This window comes from Callithrix jacchus, chromosome 2, assembly GCF_049354715.1.
Source record: "Callithrix jacchus isolate 240 chromosome 2, calJac240_pri, whole genome shotgun sequence".
Classification (NCBI taxonomy): domain Eukaryota; kingdom Metazoa; phylum Chordata; class Mammalia; order Primates; family Cebidae; genus Callithrix; species Callithrix jacchus.
The window spans coordinates 48,063,949-48,083,539 of NC_133503.1; the positions used below are offsets into that span (position 1 = coordinate 48,063,949).

A 19,591-nucleotide genomic window follows, 5' to 3' on the forward strand; every position below is an offset into this window, starting at 1 on the left:
CACTGCGCCCGGCCCCGAGTAAGAAGACTTTTGATGAAGTAGTAGAAAACCAAATTCAAATTGACTTAAGCAATAAAAAGTTTTTATTTGTGGCTAGGTGCGGTGGCTAACGCCTGTAATCCAAGCACTTTGGGAGGCTGAGGCGGGTGGATCACTTGAGGTCGGCAGTTCAAGACCAGCCTGACCAACATGGAGAAACCCTGTCTCTACTAAAAATACAAAATTAACTGGGTGTGGTGGCACATGCCTATAATCGCAGCTACTTGGGAGACTGAGGCAGGAGAATTGCTTGAACCCAGGAGGTGGAGGTTGCAGAGAGCCAAGATCACACCACTGCACTCCAGCCTGGGCAACAAGAGTGAAACCTTAACTCAAAAAAAAAAAGTTTTTATCAGTTATTGTGGCTTAAAAATCTAGACATAGAGCACTGTGCAATCTCACAGTTCCACGACTTTTCTCATGGTCCAAGATGGCTGCCAATAGCTCCCAGGAAGAAAAGGTCTTTTCTCATGACCACTGAACCAAATTTTGGGCTCTGGGCCAGCTAGACCACCCCTGAACCAATTCCTGTGGCCCAGGGAATACTGAATGCTGATTGACTTGGGATTCAGATACAAGACCAGTAACCATGATGGAGGGCAGGGAGGATGTGAGATTAACCAGATTGGCTTAGAGCAGTCAGGTCCCATCCCTGGAACAGAAGTGGTCTCATCCAAACCTCAAAGTCAGAGGGGGAAAGGGTATTGGAGAGAGAGCCACAATGTCAGCCACATGCAGATGGGACTCTCAAGTCCAGTGAAATCAAAGTGTGTAATGGCATCTTTTCATGGTCTGTTTGAAATGAAGATGGCATGTGCTGTCATGGTGTAACTGGTATTGGCCCAGCACTGGACAATACAAAACTTATCCTTGATAACCACCCCACCATTGCATCCCTACAGAGAATATGTGCACAGAAGACACAAACCAAGGCAGTTACATTTGATCCTCAGTCCTCGGCTGAGCTTTGGCCCCATGTCCATGCATGACTGCATGAGAACTGGCTGTGTCCTTCAGAAACCTCTTTACCTGGGTAGGCCCAAACAGCTCAGAACCAAAGCCAGCCAAAATGCCCACACTGCCTGCCTCCCCAAGCCCAAACCTGATTCCTTGGAGGCAGGGAGGAAAGGACAGATTCCAGAAATGAGAACCAGTAGGAAGCCTTTGCCCCAAAGCCCACCCCCGCCTTCTTAGGCCTGGACAGAAGCCCCAAGGGGCTCACAGACCTCTGGGAGAAAACATTTGAAAAGACAGCCAAACGAAACAAGAAAAGGGCCACACATCCTCAGTAGTCCAGGATGCAGTGTAGTAGATGTTTAATACCCTTCATGAGAACTGACTCCTGGAGCAAGTGACCCAAGCAAAAATTTCAGGACTTTGGGGGTTAAGTGGCAGCTGTAGGAGGTAGAATTGGAGTGGGTGGTTGGCAGCGGGGGACCAGGGAGGTTGATAAGGAATTCTTTTCTCTGGCCCACCCATGAAGGCAAAATAGAGGAAGGCAGGAGGCCAATCTTGGGCTCCCCTTAGAGGCGTCTATGCATTCATTCACTAAGCACAGCGCCCCTATCCACACTGGACACTGTGCCAGGTGCTTGAGGTGCAGTGCTGAGCGAGGGATGATGCCCCTGTCTCATGGAGTATGAGCTTTTTGCTAGAGGAGGCAAACATGAAACACACTTAGATTCAGACCAAAGGAAGTTCCAGGGTGCTGTATAGACCCATCCCTCCAAAGAACTTGAGCTCCCTGCTGCTGCCTTTAAACTGGGGGCCTGGGAGGAGCCAGCTGGGACTCAGAGCTATGCCGGGGCCAGCCCAGCCACCAAGGCCAACCTTCTAAGTCAGAGGATGGTAAGCCTGGGAAAGACCCTGGAGATCCCCAGATCCCATCTATTCATTTCACAGATGAGGAATCCAAAGCCCAGAAAGAGGAAAAGGCATCATCCGTATGAAACTAGCTGGTGTTTATGGCGCATCTGGGGGTTCCTGATGCTTGGGTAGAAGTAAGACACCCTCTTCTCACCACAGTGGGGGGTTTCCCCACCAGCCCTTATGCCCCAGAGCACGTAGGGTCTCCCAGGACTGCAGGCAACCCTTCTACAGCTCAGTTCTTCCACACCCTCACCCCACAGGAAGGGCTTGGAAGCTGTGGGCCTTTCATGTGGGGCTGAAGTCTGAAGACCTGGAGAGCAGCCCCAAGGGTGGAGAAGCAGATGCTGAAGGGATCAGCGTGCCCTAGCACAGGAAGTCTATTTTCCATGTGTCTGGAACCAGGCCAAAGCTTCCTGGAGTAATTTTAACCAGTATCCACTCTAGAACAATACCAAAAAAGGTAAGTTACTTACCACCCGAGGCAGGCACATACCTAACCACTGGCCTTTTATGAATTAAACCCTTAAGACATTCAGGGCTAAAACTGCTTTAAGCACTAAAGTTAGAGCAGCCAAGCCACGTATTCCTGTCCTGGGCCGTTGGCCCTTTTACTGAAATTAAAGGGCTAGCTATTCTTACCCTCAGAAAATAGTCTGAGCCCCTCAGCTGTCTTGCTGGAGGGACGGTATTTTTAGACCCTAGAACAGCTGATTTGGGATTTGCTGCAGGGGTTAGAGGGCCCAGGGGGAGGACTGAATTGCTAGGGGATAAAGGGGGAAGTGGGGAGTCGCATCCAGGGGACAAGAGTCAGCACGGGCTTTAGGGCGTATCAGGTATCAGTCCACACTGCCGTTTTCGGCTTTTTTCTGGTTTTTTTTTTTACAGAGTCTCACTCTATCACCCAGGATAGAGTGAACTGGTGCAGTCATGACTCGCTGCAGCCTCAGCCTCCCTAGGCTCAAGTGATCCTCCCACCTCAGCCTCTCTAACAGCTAGGACTACAGGCGTATGCCACTATGCTGGGCTAATTTTTCTTTTTTTTTTTTTTTTTTGTAGAGATGAAGTTTTGCCATGTTTCCCAGGCTAGTCTCAAATTCCTGAGGCTCAAGCAATCCCCCTGCTTCAGCTTTCCAAAGTGCTGGTATTACAGGAGTAAGCCACCATGCCCAGCAAGCTGTTGTTCTAACAATCCCTCCAGGAGATTCTGATGCTCACTAAAGTAGGATCACTGATAGCAGCAAACCATCGAATAAGATCCCCTTTTGAACAGGGCTGGAAGATAGAATGATCTACATTGACACTTCTCAACTTACAAGTGTCTGTTCAAACCTAGGAATCCTCAGCTCAGAAAAAGTACATACTTGCATAAAAATTTCAGGGATGCACTATCCCAGGTTAAAAACACCTGCTCTTTGGCAACCTGGAGGCCTTTCTTTGGGTCCAAGTCTGATGTGCAGAGAATCTCAAAGCTGAAAAAGACTTTCTAGATCATCTGCTCCAACCAGAGCAGAGGTCTGCTCCATAATATCTTTGAGAGGCTTGGTTTTAACATGACACTTTCAGAGATGGGGAGCTCCCCACTCCCCACTTCAAAAGAGCTTGTTTCCAGTCACCCTTAAGTGGGTAGAGTTATTAGCTCTTGTTAACTCCTGTATTTGTTTATAGCAACCAAGCCACATTAACATGGCTGAAACATAGACTTTTAAACCCAAATTAAAGGAAACACAGGGGCTGGGTGTGGTGGCTCACACCTGTAATCCCAACACTTTGGGAGACCGAGGTGGGCAGAAGTCTGACCTGCAGAGAGGCCCAGGAGTTGAAGATCAGCCTGGGCAACATGGGGAAACCCTGCATCTACAAAAAATACAGAAATTAGCTTGGTGTACTGGCACAAGCCTGTAGTCACAGCTACTTGGGAGGCTGAGGTGGGAGGATCACTTGAGCCTGGGGAGGTTGATGCTGCAGTGAGCTGTGACTGGGCCACTGTGACTGGCCAGCTGTGACTGGGCCACCCTGGGCAACAGAGTGAAACCTTGTCTCAAAATAAAATAAATAAAAGAAACACATAACGGCCCTAAGTGGTAGAAGTGAACACATTATTGTCTAATAGGCCATCTCAGTGTTGGAGAACTCAAGAGTAATGGAAAATCTCCTTTATATTAATCTGAAATCTACCTCCCAGGAACCTCCTAACCTGACCCTGTTTTTGACTTCGAAGCCACAAGAAGCAAACCCAAAGTCTTGCTTTCAAAAGTCAGCATTTACTTTTCATAGGCCTTTCTTGGCACAAGAGTGCAGGGAGGATGGCTTGGGCTGCTGGCCCAGCTTCTGCGCCAGGTGGTTCAGAAGATGCAGGTGCAGCCCACGGCAATGGTCTCCATGACCGCACGCTGGCGGCAGGGCCCTGTGCGGGGCGGTGGCGGGCAGAGGCGGCGGCGCACTGGCACCTGGCTGAACACCGGCACACTCACCATGCTGCGGTCCTCCTGCATGGTGAAGGGGTTCACACAGCCCAGACACAGGCACCGTGCCTCCGGCAGGTCCGCAGGGATACGGCTGGGGTCGTGGTTGATGCTGCGGGGAGCAGGAGAAACAGCAGAGTGGAAGGTGATCGGGAAACAGCCAGTCAGCACCCATAGCCCACACCCCTGCCTTTCCTAATCAGAGTTTTACTTCCCACAACAAGACTGTTGGGCTGGAGGAAAGGCAGTAATCAATTCCATGTTCCACATGAGGACGCTGAAGATCATGGAAGGCAAGTCGAGAGCCCCAAGGTTACCCAGCTTCAAGGTCACCAGTCACCCAACTTCCTTCTTTTGTGGACATCCATCACAGTATTAGGTTGTACCATTGGGATGGTAGAGTAGCTTTGGGCCTCCCCCTGCCTGCCCCACCCCCACTGTGTTTATATATTGTTGGGAAACTTAATCCACAGAAATAAAAGGTGGATTAGTTTTATTGATGCCTAATTTCCACTGGCAAAGAAGTCAGGAGGTCTGGTTCTATTCTGACTTAATCTCCATTCATTCTACACTTACATGCTCACCATGTGAGCGGTTCTGTCCCAGACTTTGGTTGTTCATTGATGAACAAAGCAGACAAGTTCCCTCCTAGTGCTCTCATGGAGCCTCCCATACATGGACTTGCGTTGTGACCTCTCCTGCTCTGCACCTCAGTTTCCCCATCTGCTAAATAGGGGACAAGGAAGTGGGTGAGCTGGACCTGTGGACATGCATCTTTAGTATCACTTTATGCTTAGGAGCTCTCTAGAAATGCAGAACCTCCTAAATCTGAAGCTACATTTTTATCAGATGCCTGAGTGAGTCATGGGCACAGTCAAGTGTGAAAAGCTCCGCTCTGGAGGATCTTTACCAGCCCTTCCAATGGTCACATTCGGGAGCTGCATTGTCCAGTGCAGTAGCCACTAGCTTCATGTGTCAACTTCAGTTTAAATTAATCAGGCTGAGTGAGTATGGTGGCTCACTCCTATAATCCTAGCACTTTAGGAGACCGAGGCCACTGGATTGCTTGAGCTTAGGAGTGTGAGACCAGCCTGGGTTTTGTAGTGAGATCCTGTCTCTACCAATAAATAAATAAATAAATAAATAAATAAATAAATAAATAAATAAATAAATAAAATTAGCCAGGTATGGTGATGCATGCCTGTGGTCCCGGCTACTTGGAAGGCTAAGGTGGAAAGATTGCTTGAGCCCAGGAGGCAGAGGCTGCAGTGAGCCGAAACCATGCCACTGTACTCCAGCCTGGGTGACAGAGCAAAACACTGTCTCAAGCAAAAAATTGAAAAATTTAATCAAAGTTAATCCCTCAATCACATAGCCACATGTCAAGAGCTCAGTAGCCACACGAGGCTCACGGCTACTGTACTGAACTTTACATCATCACAGAAAGTCCTGGTGAATAGTGCTATTCTAGAATCTCAGGGTATATGTCATGTGCCTGAAAAATCCCTGGCCTGGGTTTATGAGTGAAGACCTGAGGGTCAGCCCATTCCTTCATCTTTGGTCCTTTCTGTGGTTCAGGCACTGAGTGAGAAAGCAGAGCTACAACCAAGGGAGGACGCTGCTGTCATCGTCATCAGGGAAGCAGGTCTTGATTCCCAAATCACAGCCTGCCGTGCGTCCTGATCACATGGAGCTAGAGGAAACAGCATTTCCTGGGCCTCGCCGCTGGAGGTTTTGGTGGGGCATGGGAGTTCCTAGGTGATTCTGATACAGGCACTGGGAAGGCCTAGGCCAGGCATGAGAGACAGATGGTAACGCTGCATAGACATCTGAGAAGGGCATATGAGACCCACAGAGCAGAGGAGGTGACATCTGGGGAAAGCCTTGCAGGCAGCTCCGTGGAGACTTGAAGAACAATAAGGGCAGTTGTCCACATGGATATCTCATTTAACAACAAGTCTCTGAAGTAGGTACTACCATTGCCTCCTTTTACACTGAGGAAACTGAGGCTCAGAAAGGCTAATCCATTTGCCCAAAGCCTCAAAGGCGAGTAAGAGGCAGAGCTAGGATCCAAACCCAAGCACCCAGACCTCTGAATCCAAGATCTTAACTATCACAATGACTGAAGTGCGGGAAAGGCCCCCACCCCACAAAGACAGCTTGTCACCACTGCCCAGCCTACCTGTAGCCCCAGGGAGACAGACTCCTCTTGTTGGACATCCACAGCTGCAAGTTGACCTCACACTTGCTCTTGGCCAGCTCTGAGCTGTTCCTCAGCTGGGCCACCATCTCCTCGAGGTTCCTCTCGTACTCCTCCATGCGGGCGTACGGTTTCACCCGTGACACCAGGTCCAGTGGCACCTGGTGAGGGCCAGGGGCCAGGGGCCCAGACCGCTCTTGCCCCTTCCTCTTGCCTTTGGGGCTCCTCGGCTGGCTCAGCCCCAGGAAGATGGAAATGATAAGAAGGAACAGCTGGGGAGGAAAGCCAAGGTCAAAGGTGGGAGAGTCAAGTCTTTTTCTGGACCTAGACTTGAGGTCCATGGTTCTTTCTCATTGTCCTTAGGGGTCTTCCAGGCTCAGGTCTGACACAGCCCACCATCCCTCAGCTCTCCTTCCTCAAATCACCCCCTGATTCCTCTCTCATGTGTGCTCCAGCCTCTGGTCTGCCCTCATTCTTTCTCTCAGCATGCTCCCTCCTGCCACAGGGACTTTGCACAGGCCCCTGCCTGCAGCATTCTGCCTCCTCGCCTCCTGGACCCCTTCCCAGCCCTCATGCATCAGCTCTAGTGCCATGTCCCTAGGGATGCCTCTGGACTTTTTTGGGCTCTCATAACCCACATGCCTCTTGCATGACTTCAGTCTTACAGTTTGTATGTACAGTTCTTTTATGTGTCTGCCCCCAACTCAGCAGGGACTCCGTGGGGGCATGTGTCAGTTTCCATGCACTGTCATATCCCCCGGGTCTGCATGGTACATTCCGTGGACATTCACTGAGTAAATGATTGACTGTCCCCATCGCTGCCCTTCTGTCATTTATGTCTGAGAAGGAAAACAGTGAACAAGAAGACAAATACCCAAGTCTCACTAGCAACAAGTCCAGGATGGCCCTGTTCAGTGTGTGGCTGGAGAACAATGGGGCCCCCTGCTTACCTGTGCCACGACAATGGCCTAGGAAACTTTTCTGGGGAAGGGACATGTCAGATGAGGCGTGGCAGGCATGGGCAGAAGGAGGTGAAGTCTTACAGGTGTAGGAGGGGCAGGTGGGGGTACATGAGAGAGGAGATTGGAACTGATTAAGAACTTTGCTGAATGGAATGTTAAGAGTGGGCGGGAGGAAGAGGGCATGACATGAAGTTGGGGAGATGGGCAAGTCGTGGGCTAAAGGTGGGAGAGCCAAGTCTCTTTTTGTGAGTCAAGTTGTGGACACTTTGTCCACCTGCACTACCCTCCACCCTTAGCCTTCCCTCTCCAGCCATCCCCCAAGACCTCCTCACACACACACACATACCCATTGCCATCCACTTCTCCCTCCCAGCGCCGAGAGCATCAGGAAAAGCTTTGGCTCACAAGGAAGAGGACTCAGGCCTGGCATAACCCAGACTCCTAAGGAATCCAGAGAGAGAAGGGCCAGTGCCTATGTGTGGGGCAGAGGTCCCAGGATGGAGGCACCACTGACTCCTCTTACATTGAGATGGGCTCCATGCGTTCCCTGTATGCCTCACCCCACAGCCCCACAGCCCCATGGCCCATGCCTGCTTTATCCAGGCTATGCTGCAAGCCTCGACCCTAGAAAACAAGCTTCAGCAGAGCCCCTCTTGGCAGAAGTATTTGCTGGCACAGAATCTGCAACAGAGATTCAAGTTGCTAAATTCTTCCTTTTTGGTCCTAGATTCTAGTGCAGAAAAAATGTCTCCCTAACAATAGGCTCTCTCATCGGAATTTCTCACAGGGCATTCTTAAACTCTGGCTCTCCACTCGGAGAAACCTAGAATAGACTCAAAGCCCCCTCCCTCAAAGTCCCATCTCCAGATGGGACACTGAGAAACAGAAGGACTTGCCCAAGGTCATACAGCCAGGACCTCGAGGCCAGGTCTCTTTGGAAAACCCCCGCTGACTGAGTTTGCCGGGACCTCCCCAGACACCTCCCGTCTGAAAAGACTTCAGTGTGCCCCAGCTGAGCCCAGTTCAGGAGACTGTGCTGCTGCCCACGGCTGCGGCCTCTGAGACAGTCTCTGTTTCTTTCTAGTCTTGGGGGAGAAGACAGAGATGTCGCCTCTGCAGATTCCAAACCAAACAGAGGCAGCCATTAATCAATAGGAAAGAAAAACTGACATATTTGGGCTCTAAAAAGGGGTGGGGGTGCAGCAGGGAAGCGCCACGTACCAAGTTGTGAGGCCAGTCCATTCTGCCAAGCTACAAGGTCAGCCTGCAGCTGCTGCCCGCCTGGAACCCCAGATGCCGCCGAGAGAATGGCAGCAACAGGATGGAGCGAAGCAATTATAGCTCAACTGGGGGCCGCTGGGGGAGTGAGTGGGTGGGCTCATCATCAGCTGGGAGCCTTGGGCCCCCAGCTGGCTAAGCCTAGCCCAGTGGCAGGCGGTGAGCTGCGTGGGGGCAGGCCAGGAGCCGAGCTGAGGTGCCCAGGGGCTGTTGACTGAGGGACAATGCCCTGTGTGTCTGGTGGGGCTCTGGCCGGTGGCACCTCCGCCTGTGGCCTGCGGCCTGCTGCTCAGCCAGCACCCACAGGGCCAGCTAAGACAATCAGCTTCGTTTGCTTTGGGGATGGCAAGGGGGTGAGGGTGGAGGAGGGATGGGCCGTCTGTTGGTCGGGAGAGCAAATGTTCTCAGACCGTGCTGGCCAGGAGCGGGCACCCCATCTCCCAGAGAAACAGCCTCAGGCTTCTGCCAGCCTCAGGTGAGTTCCGCAACCCTAGGAGACCAAAGCCCCACCCCTCTAGATCACAGTCAGGTAAACTGAGGCTGGAGTGAGGAAGGGACTTGTGACTATTAACAGTGAGTTAGAGATGTCAGAGCTGCTGTTTCCAGCTGGTCCCCATCCAGTGCTCTATCCACCACCCCATGTTGTTTTTCTTGGGATGTTTTCCGCACAACTTCAGCCTGCTGTGAATATATTTCTGACGCAATATGCTCTCACTTAGGCCAAGTTGCAGATCCATGAGGACTTATGGCCGATTGTTCTGGCCGTCCTGACACAGCACTCTCCCTGCTGGGGTGGTCTCCACTCTCAGAGCCTATGTGGCTCCATGCGAGCTTCATTCTCTCCCAGCATCAGTTCCCTCCTCCACAAAAAAGGTGGGTGTACTCAGAAATAGACAGTGGCCTGGCCCATTCCCTCCTGAAATCTTTCTGAGCCTCAATTCCCTCATCTACAGTGGAAAGAATCATGGCACCCTCTTGAGACTGCTGTAAGGCAGAAGGGAAATAACCCATGTTAAATAGCTGGCATCAGTACCTGGCACACAGTAAGTGCTCAATAAACACTTAGTTGTTTATTACAGAAATTACTATAAAGTAATTGTATAATGATTATTATAAACATTAGTCATTCAATTAGCATTAGAGCTAGCACAGTTCTCATTACTCTCCTGACTCTCCCCTCCACCCCCTCAGGTCCACCCTCATGGCTGCTGAGAGAGGTCTCGGCCTCCAAGACTCAGGCCACAAGTTTGTGAGGTCAGATGACCCCAGGGCCCAGAGGTCCTGGAATCACATGCTCATCTGACCAGCTCCTCTGGCCAGTGTCTCTCACCTCAAGCAAACAGCCCAGCCCAATGTGAGTGGGCAAATCCACCCAGGGAGGCAGGAATGGCGGGAGGTAGTATGAGGAGGGCAGAGGAGGGGCATTGTGAAAAGACACTGAGGACGGCCTTGTCAGGCTGAAGGCCGGTCTTCGCCATTTACAGGAATCGTCCAAGGGGAAGAATGTAGGTTGAGAGGCTCTCCTGGATGTCACAAGATTAATCTGTCCGGGGCAGGCTTCCACAGCATAACTGAGACGCTGGCTGGGTCTCGAGCATGAGAGATGCCACCATATTTGGTCAAATACTAGACAGGGCTCTATTCTCTCGTTGGAAACTCTGGAGGGAGGGGGACTCTGAAAATACCTTCTCAGGCAACAAGGCCCAGTCCCCACCAGCCTGGGCGGCCTGTCTGGGTTCTGTACTGGCTCTCTGCACTCGCTCTGCTGCTGCTAGCAGTGGGGTCCCACAGACATGCAGCTGGGGCGAACCTCCCCTATGCACAGAACAGTGAGAAACTAAAAGATGGATACAGGTATCTGGGGGACCCCTGAAACCACCACATCCTTCTTACCTGCTGGCAATCTGCATCCCTCACTTCTGCCTCCCTGGGCCAGGACTGACTGGTCAGCATCCCCAGCTCTGGCTGCAGTGCTGCTACTTTAGATTTCAGGGTCCAAGCCCCAGAGATGCTGAAGTAGCGGCACCGAACTCTGCATCTTAGCACAAGTTCATTCTGGGAGCTACACAGGTCCTCACCCATCATCGGGCCTCCTCCTCCCACCCGTTTTACTACAGGAGACCTGGGTAAGGGAGGGTCCTACCCCGGTTCACACAGTGCATTTGTGCCAAAGCTGGGAGCAGAACTCCATCTCCTAAGTCATTCATTGCTCTTCCCTCAGACTTTATACAAACAGCTCTGGGCCAGGATGGGCCTCCTTGCTGGCCTGGCGGGGGCCAAAGAGCCAGGCCAGTGCTTTTGGGGGCCCCAGATCCCTCACAGTGGGGATAGGAGCTTTGGGGTCCCCAGGCAGGTGCTATGAGGAGTTGGGCATGAACCCAGTAACGGTCATTGGGTTTCCCATTCCTGGGCCATCTGAGACCAGGAGGGAGGCACCTTCTTACCGCCTTGGTTTTTAGAAACCCCTGGAGGGTCATCTGCCCTTCTTGATATCCTTAGTGTGCACCCAGGCAGGCTTGTGGGACCCAGCCCCAGGACTCAGCGCCAGGCCTGAAAGGGAGGCGCAGGAACTGGGCTTTCGGGACTCCCACCCCACAAGTGAGGCTGGGGTCCTTGGGTCTTTTCATGCAGAAGGTGGTCAGCACGTGTGAATGAAGGACTGGGCTGATGAGCTAGAGGGGGAGGGGCAGTGGGTGGCCACGGTCTCGCTCAGAGCACTGCCAGGAGCAGTGCTGCACTCACCACCAGGTGGCGCCACGAGAAAGCCAGCCAACCCTGAAAAATGTGCAGACTGAGGTCTCTGCCACCTCTTTCCCCAGGAGCGGCCAGGAGCTGAGAATGAGGGGATGGGGCAAGTGGGTGGGGCCCTGCGCCTGTACCTGGCTTCCATAGTGACCCTACTGTTGATGGGGACCAGAGCCTAGGACACATCAGAGCAGGAATGCCACAGCCGGCCGGGTGTCTGGTGGGGGCTTCTGTCTGCTGAGTGATTGCCTTTACTTTGAGCACCGGCTGTGTGCCAGATCCCAGGCATTTGGCACCTGGACACCTTAATTCACAGAAAATAACAGTTAGTAACAATAATAGCTGCTGCTTAATATCCACTTACTGACTGCCAGGCCCTAAGCTAAATCCTTCATGAAATCCTCCCAATAACACTGGGTGAGGTCCTACTTTTATTCTGAATTACAGATGGGGAAACTGAGGCTCAGAGTGGTTGGTCACTTGCCCAAAGTCACAGAAGATTCACTGCAAGTTTGTCTGACTCCTGTACATGCTGCTCCCTGCAGTAGGGCAAGGAGAGGAGCACAGCAGCCAGGGGTGAAGAGGGAATGTCCAGTTGGTCAGCTGGTCATTAAGCACGGTCTGTGATGCCCTCAGCCTTGCCCCACAGCCTCAAGCAATCCAGACCCGGCAGGTTCAGTGTTAAACCCACGCCCAAACTTAGTCATCGGGGGATCTGAGAGCTCCCAGGGTGCTTGTGTGGCACCTAGTGGCGTTCCTGGCATGAACTAAAATATTGATACATTGAATCCAACTGAGTGTAATATAGGGAGGCCATGCTGGGACAGAGCAGGAGGCCAGGGCGGTGGGACCTGGAGAAGGAAATGCAGCTTGGAGGCAGAGGTCAGGCTCCACAGATGATGGGCTGACCTGAGTTTCAATCCTGGCCCTGCCCCTTCACAGCTGTGTCATCTTGGGAACAATAATTGACTTCTCTGAGCTTTTGTTTCTTCTGCAAAGTGAAGATAATAATAACTTGGCTCTCAGTGGATTATTGTGAGGATCAAATGAGATAATGCATGTTAAAGTACTTAGCACAATGCCTGGGAGAAGTAGGCACCCATTAATGCTGGCTGCAACTGTCATTCCGTCAGTTAAAGTGAGTTTTGAGTTGGGCCTTCGGGATGCTTCTGGCGTGTTCCTAAGGTGAAGGACATTACGAAGTGGGGACAAGGCTAGAACCAGCAGAAGAATGCAAAGGTGCCTATTTCCAGTGGGCCCACCCCAGAGTGTTGGCGAGGCCAGGCAGACCTGAAGGATTTGGTCTAAGAACTTGCCCAAGTGGACCCAGTAAAGTCAGGGAAGGTGGGAAGAGGCTAGCCTGTGCCTTTGCTGGCTGCGGCCAGGAGGGTGCAGCCCCCTCGGGAGGTCCTGGATCTCCTGCCACACTGCCCCCCACCCCCCCGGTAGAAGTCCTTCTCCTAGGCCCATATTTGCACAAATGTCTGCCTCACTGCTCACTCCAGAGCCCCAGCCAAGAGGAGCTATTTTAAGCTCCCTGGACGGGAACATTGTTGGTGGGAACAGCCCCAGCCAGCAAGCTCCCAGTTTTCAAAAAAGGGAAAGGCCTGGGTAAAGGGGCGGCCCCTGGGATGTGCAGAGGGGCTACCATGTCGACATGACCCTTTGCTCAGGTATCAATGTCTCCTCCACACAGGGGGAAGTCAAGAAAATGTGAGTTAGGGTAGGACCCCAAAAGGTGGTCTTGTTCACTGGTGACTGGGTCGGCTAGGCCTGTCTTCTGCCCAGCATCCAGCCTTGAAAACACCAAGTTATAAGCCAGGTGCAGTGGCTCATGCCTGTAATCCTAGCACTTTGGGAGGCTGAGGCGGACAGATCACAAGGTCAGGAGTTCAAGACCTGCCTAACCAACATGGTGAAACCCTGCCTCTAATAAAAAAAACACAAAGGAAGGAAAGAAAGAGGGAGGGAGGGAGGGAGGGAGGGAGGGGGAAAGAGAGAGGGGCAGAGAGGAAGGGAAGAAGGGAGGAAGGAAGGGAGGGAGGAAGGAAGGAAACCAAACACCAAGTTTGTGTTTCTGAGTTGCAGATTGACTCCACGCTGTACCTAGTCTCTTGTTAGCGCTCACCATCCATAGACCATCAGAGGTAGGGTATCTCTTATCCAGCCCCTACCAAATTGGGAACCTTTCTAAGTGCCTTTGCTGGGTACCATCAATCTAGGAATATCATTTCTCTCCAAAGATACACAGTCTATCTTCTAAAACTCTAGTTGTTGAAACTAATTATAATTATAAAAGCTTTCTTTTTTATTTTGCAGAAGTCCTCCTCCTGTGGGGAAGAAACAGCAGACTTCAGGCAATGGCGTCTGGACGTCTGCCCTACCCCTTATGATACGGTCATGTCCTCTACCCTCACTTCAGTGGGCCTCCGTTTCCTCATGGGGTTGTTCAAATGCATTCATCATTAAAATTGTTTGCCTGGCACGTCACGGTACTTAATATTTGACAAGTTCAGGCTGATGTTTGTAACTCAGTTTGGTCTATATGAGCCCGAGTCTGTGGCATAGTGTTTTTGTGGATATATGTGCCACTTTTGCTTTTTGATTATGACGAGCCAGTATAGATTCATATTTAAAGCACAGACTTTGAACCGGAGTGCCCTGAACCTCATCCCTGCCATGTAGCAGTTAAGTCACCTTAGGCAAGTGACCTAACCTCCCTGAGCCTATGTCCTTGAAAGGGAGGTGGGGGGTTTAACAAGATTATGTGTGGCAAGTGCCTGGCACAAAAAATGGTCCTGCTATTATTTTGTTGTATACATTGTTCTTAGTTCTTCCCAATCAGGTGGCACAGAACAATTCTAGTCAGCTCAATTCTAGCACTTTCTAACCGCCAGAGAGTCCCAGAAACAAAATGGACTGCCCTGGAAAAGAGTGATCTCTCTATCAGCAGAGACCAGAAGACCAGCCACGAGGTCTAGATGAGGAAGGGGTAGGAGTGGCCCAGGTGTGTGTTGCGGGGTAAAGGGGTTGTTGTGCTTTTTCTTTTTTTTTTAAGATGGAGTCTTGCTGTGTAGCCCAGGCTGGAATGCAGTGCTGTGATCTCAGCTCATTGCAGCCTCCACCTCCCAGTCCCGGAAAAGCAGTTTTCCTGCCTCAGCCTCCAGAGTAGCTGGATTACAGGTGCATGCCACCATGTCCAGCTAATTTTTGTATTTTTACTAAAAACGGTTTCACCATGTTGGCCAGGCTGGTCTTGAACTCCTGACCTTGTGATCTGCCCACCTCAGCCTTGCAAAGTGCTGGGATGACAGATGTGAGCCACTGCACCCAGCTGGTTGTTTGAGCTTTTAAAGTTCCTTTCCAGCCCTGAGAGGTCCAGATCTGATGTCCAAGGCCTCAGGCCCCCATGTGGGGCTGTCAGGCCTGCTGTGACTCACCCAGACCTGGGACAGGAAGGAGTGCAGAGAGCCTGTGGGGGACATAGAATAAACAGCCTGTCCCCAGGGCAGACAGAGGCGCCGGGCCCCCTGCCCACTGGACTGTCCTCCCCTCAGTCCCGGGGGATGTTTATTCTCTGCTCAGAGTTTATAGGACGTCTGGATTCACAAGCTCCAGAATTCTGACTTTTCCCCACAAAGCTGTCAGCCCCTCCTCTGGCTGGGTGCGTATGGGTCTCTTTTGGGTGGAAGGCCCCAACCCTGCCTTCATCAGAAGCAGGAAGGAGGGACAGAACAAGAAATGTCCCCTTCAGCCCCCCAGAGCCGCTCCTGGCAGAGGAAGAGGCCACAGCTGTGGGGACGTGAGAAGCAAACAGTGGACCTCTCCCAGCGGCTATGTAGGGAGAGGAGCCCTGGGGGCTCATGGGTGGGGCAGAAAGGGCTTCTTTTGCAGATTGGGTTCAAAGGCCTGCACTCCAAACATTAAGCTCAAAATGGAGGGTACTTGTCAAAGTCTGCCTTGCATATTGGCTTCTGTTACTGGGTCAGAGAGTGCTGTTTTTATTGTGGTTGCTTTGGTGTATTGGGTGAGTATGAATTTGTGGATGGCGTCTTGTATGTGTGTGTTTTGTTATCGTTTTAAGAGCCATCGGGTAGGAGCTGCTTGCGGGCAGCAAGCATGCCTTACAGACATGGCTCTCAGCACTTGACTTGGGGAGTGGGGCCAGCTTTGATTAGGGCAGGATTAGCAGAGGAATGTCCTGAGAGCGACACACAACACAACACTTAGGGCACGGGCAGCAACTCTGAGACACATCACATCACCCTTGATGGCCATAGCCAAGGCCTCTATCCTCATTCTCCTGACTCCCAGAAAACTCACAGGCTCTTAGGGCTGCAGCGAATCCCCACCCTGGCCTCCTGGCAGAGCTTGTCTATGTGTCCTGAACTGTTAGGAGGCATTGTTGAGAAGCCGCTTCTGGTGGAGGTTTAAATATCTGGCTTAGGCCGTTCTGTAAGTTCTGTGAGCTGCGACCTTCAAGGAATTAACCTATGGTCAATGAAGAGCCTCTGAGAGTTCTTGAGGAGGGTTCATTCCATTCATTTAACAAATATATATTGAACACCTACTATGCACCAGGCACTGGAGACATAGTGGTGAACAACTAAAACAGCTCCTGAGCTTTTTTTTTTTTTTTTTTTTTTTTGAGACAGTCTCCCTGTGTTGCCCAGACTGGAGTGCACAGTGGAGCCATCTTGGCTCACTACAACCTCTGCCTCCTGGGTTCAAGCAATTCTCATGCCTCAGCCTTCCGAGTAGCTGAGGTTATAGGCACACACCACCAGCCCTGGCTAATTTTTGAATTTTTAGTACAGATAGGATTTCACCATGTTGGCCAGGCTGGTCTCAAACTCCCAGCCTCAAGTAATCTACCTGCCTTGGCCTCCCAAAGTGCTGGAATTACAGATCTGAGCCACTGGGCCCAGCCTATTCCTGAACTTATGTCTAATGCAGGATGGGGAATCTAACAATATGGATATTTTAGGGCCAGCCCACAGCTCAGGGGCTCTTGCTGGGCCCTTCTCCTCTGGGTCTTGTGCACCTCCTGCAGCCATGGGAACTGTTGGATCTTCTGGGAAGCCCATGACCTCAGCCCTCGGGGCATGTGGAGGAAGGTATGATGTCTCCAGAATGTGAAATCTTGCCAAATTTCCATGGAAGGTCAGTTCTCATAAATATTGTGAGGAAAGAGGAAGAAATGGCTAGTGTGGAATCTGACCATTTTCAAAGTCTTGTTTCCAGGAAAGAAGCTTCAGTAATTGCTCTAATGTGAGAAGGCAGCTTCAAGGTTTCTGGCTGTGGGAGATGGAAGGGGTCCAGCCAAAGACCCACGCACATGCTGATGACAACTGCATGGCGGTAAGAGGGATACCCCTGAAGCACTCTATAATTTGAAAAACAATTTTAGGCCAGACACCGTGGCTTATGCCTGGAATTTCAACTCTTTGAGAGGCTGAAGCAAGAGAATTGCTTGAGGTCAGGAGTTCAAGACTGTCTCTGTCAACATAGTGAGATCCTTGTCTCTACAAAAAATAAATTAAAAATTAGCCACATGTGGTGGCGTGCATCTGTAGTCCCAGCTACTCAGGAGGCTGAGGCAAGAGGATCACTTGATCCTGGTAGGTCAAGGCTGCAGTGAGCCGAGATCACACCACAGCGCTCTAGCCTGGGTGACAAAGCAAGACCCTGTCTCCAAAAACAAAACAAAACAAAAAAAGGAAAGAAAAAGAACGCTTTTACATTCATGACTTTATTTACTTCCTGGATCAACGTGTGGATGTAAATATTTTACAGAAGAAGAAATTGAGGCCCAGGGAAAAGAAGTAACCTGCCCATGGCTGGACAGTGAAGAGAAGAGGGACAGAACTTGGGACAAATGTTGGGCCCCTGAGGTCCCGTTAACATCAGCTACCCTAACCTTTGCCCCAGCTTAGGGAAACCTAATGAGCAGTGGAACCAGCAGGGGTTAGAGGTGCGTGCCTGTCAGTAGGCAGTGGACACAGAGCACCAAAAGCTATCCAAATTATTTCTGCCATGGTCAGCTGTGCTTTATGGACAAATCTACGTTGGAGAGAAATGTGTCTGGAGAGAAATGTGTCCAGTGAGAGGGCTCCGTGCCAGAGAGACAAGTTTTCTGAGTCAGCTCTGGAGAGAATTGAGGGGTCAAGCTGACCCTGATTCTTCTCTCCCCAGTAGTGTGGTCTTAGAAAAACCTAATTACTCGGGAGGCTGAAGCAGGAGATTTGCTTGAACCCAGGAGGCAGAGATTGCAGTGAACCAAGATTGCACCACTGCACTCCAGCCTGGGCAACAGAGTGAGACTCCGTCTCAAAACAAACAAACAACAAACAAACACAACCTAGGATTGTTTGGCCCTTCAGTCTGGCCAGCACATGGCTATGTTTATAAATTCTTATCTTTCATATTGGGATTCCCTTGTATTCTATCTTGTTATCTCAACTGCAGAGCTAGCTCTGACTCTGGCATTCTAGAATCACCTACAAATCTTCTCATTTTATTATTAATATTATTATTTTTAAAGATGAGGTTTCACCATGTTGGTCAGGATGGTCTTGAACTCCTGACCTCAGGTGATCCACACGCCTTGGCCTCCAAAGTGCTTGGATTACAGGCATGAGCCACTACACCCAGCAAATCTCATTTTTTTAGTTCCTATCTTAGACTCTCAAGCTCAACAGGACCATCAGGATCATGGTGCTGGCTTCTCAATGAGACTCTCACTATGTGCTCCTCAGTCTTTTATTAGTTGTTTTAAATGTCTTCTCTCCCTGCTCCTTCCATCTGCTGACTGCAAACTGGCTCTTTGTGAATATACAGAGCAAAACTGTTCCCTCTGCCCCATGGCAAGCAGTATCAGTCAGTATAGACAAAGTTGCACTGCAGTAACAAGCAACCCCCAAATCTAGGAGCTCAGCCCAGCAAAGGTGTCCTTATCACCTATGCTACATAGCCTGTGTAGGGCATGCTGTGCTCATCAGAATCATGCAGGGACATGGTGATGGAAGCTTCATCACAACACTTGCTTCCACAAGTGCCATAACAGAGTCAAAGGTTTGTAGACAACAGATCTGCAGAGGTCCAAAATCAGGTTGGCATCTCTGCTCCAACCACATAATTCCTTGTAGCAAATTCATCTCTTTAATTGTCAGTTTCTTATCTGTTAAATGAGGACAATGAGAAAGTACCATCTTCACAGGTTTGCTATAAGATTAACTGAGAGGATGGGTGTGAGCTCATAACATAAAGTCTGGTTCACAGGAAGAACTCAGTAAATGTCAGCTAATAAATAGGAAGTTGGCAGAATATTCTCTTCACTTAATTGGGGCTACCATCTCTAGAGAGAACAACCCTGATTCTTTCCACTGTTCTTCACATTAACCAATTTAATTTCTTTGAAGAGTTAAGGAACTGTCTCTTCCTAATAGTCATTGTCATATTATTTTTGATGCATTTTTATCCTATCAGAAAGATTCAAAGCTGAGGCAGAAAAAGGTCTATGTGTCTCGCTAACCCTAAACTAAATTCATCCAGTTCAACTTTCATTACCAAGTCTTTTTGAGAAGTCCAAAGAAGGAAGATCAAATTTGGAAAAGAATCTTTGCTTGATATAAAACTCAATGGCAGAGAGACAGAGAAATCAAAGTAGAATTTCAGAATAGGAGGGAACTTTTAGAATAAGACCCATCATCTCTCTTTTACAGATGGGCAAACAGAAGTCCAGAGAGGGAAAGAGGTCGATAGAGTGTCACACAGCAATCCAGTGTCAGAATTGGGACTAGAATTTATTTCCTTTAATCCCAGACTTGGGGCTTTCCGTGTACTACAGAAGGGGACAACACTCTTCAGCACTGGGAAGGGGAGGAGGGGATCTTCTGGAATTATGGCTTGTCCTCATTTCACAGAGTTGTACTCCAGCAGAGCTGTAAAGTTAAGAGTCCTATAAACATTACCTTATTAAGGCTTCTTGGAAACCCAAGATCACAACTCCTGTGGATCATGGGACATGAGCTGAG

General features: G+C 50.3%; 1 protein-coding gene across 1 annotated transcript; it reads right to left on the bottom strand.

The window, feature by feature from the left end:
* Positions 1 to 4,153: 4,153 nt before the first annotated feature.
* IL17B (interleukin 17B) lies at positions 4,154 to 8,841 on the bottom strand. The gene is made up of 3 exons (XM_002744355.5): positions 8,754 to 8,841; positions 6,553 to 6,842; positions 4,154 to 4,482 (listed from the first exon to the last, which is right to left on the bottom strand). The coding sequence occupies exons 1-3, from the start codon at positions 8,772 to 8,774 to the stop codon at positions 4,251 to 4,253; spliced, it is 543 nt and encodes a 180-aa protein (XP_002744401.1). The 5' UTR covers positions 8,775 to 8,841; the 3' UTR covers positions 4,154 to 4,250.
* Positions 8,842 to 19,591: the final 10,750 nt, after the last annotated feature.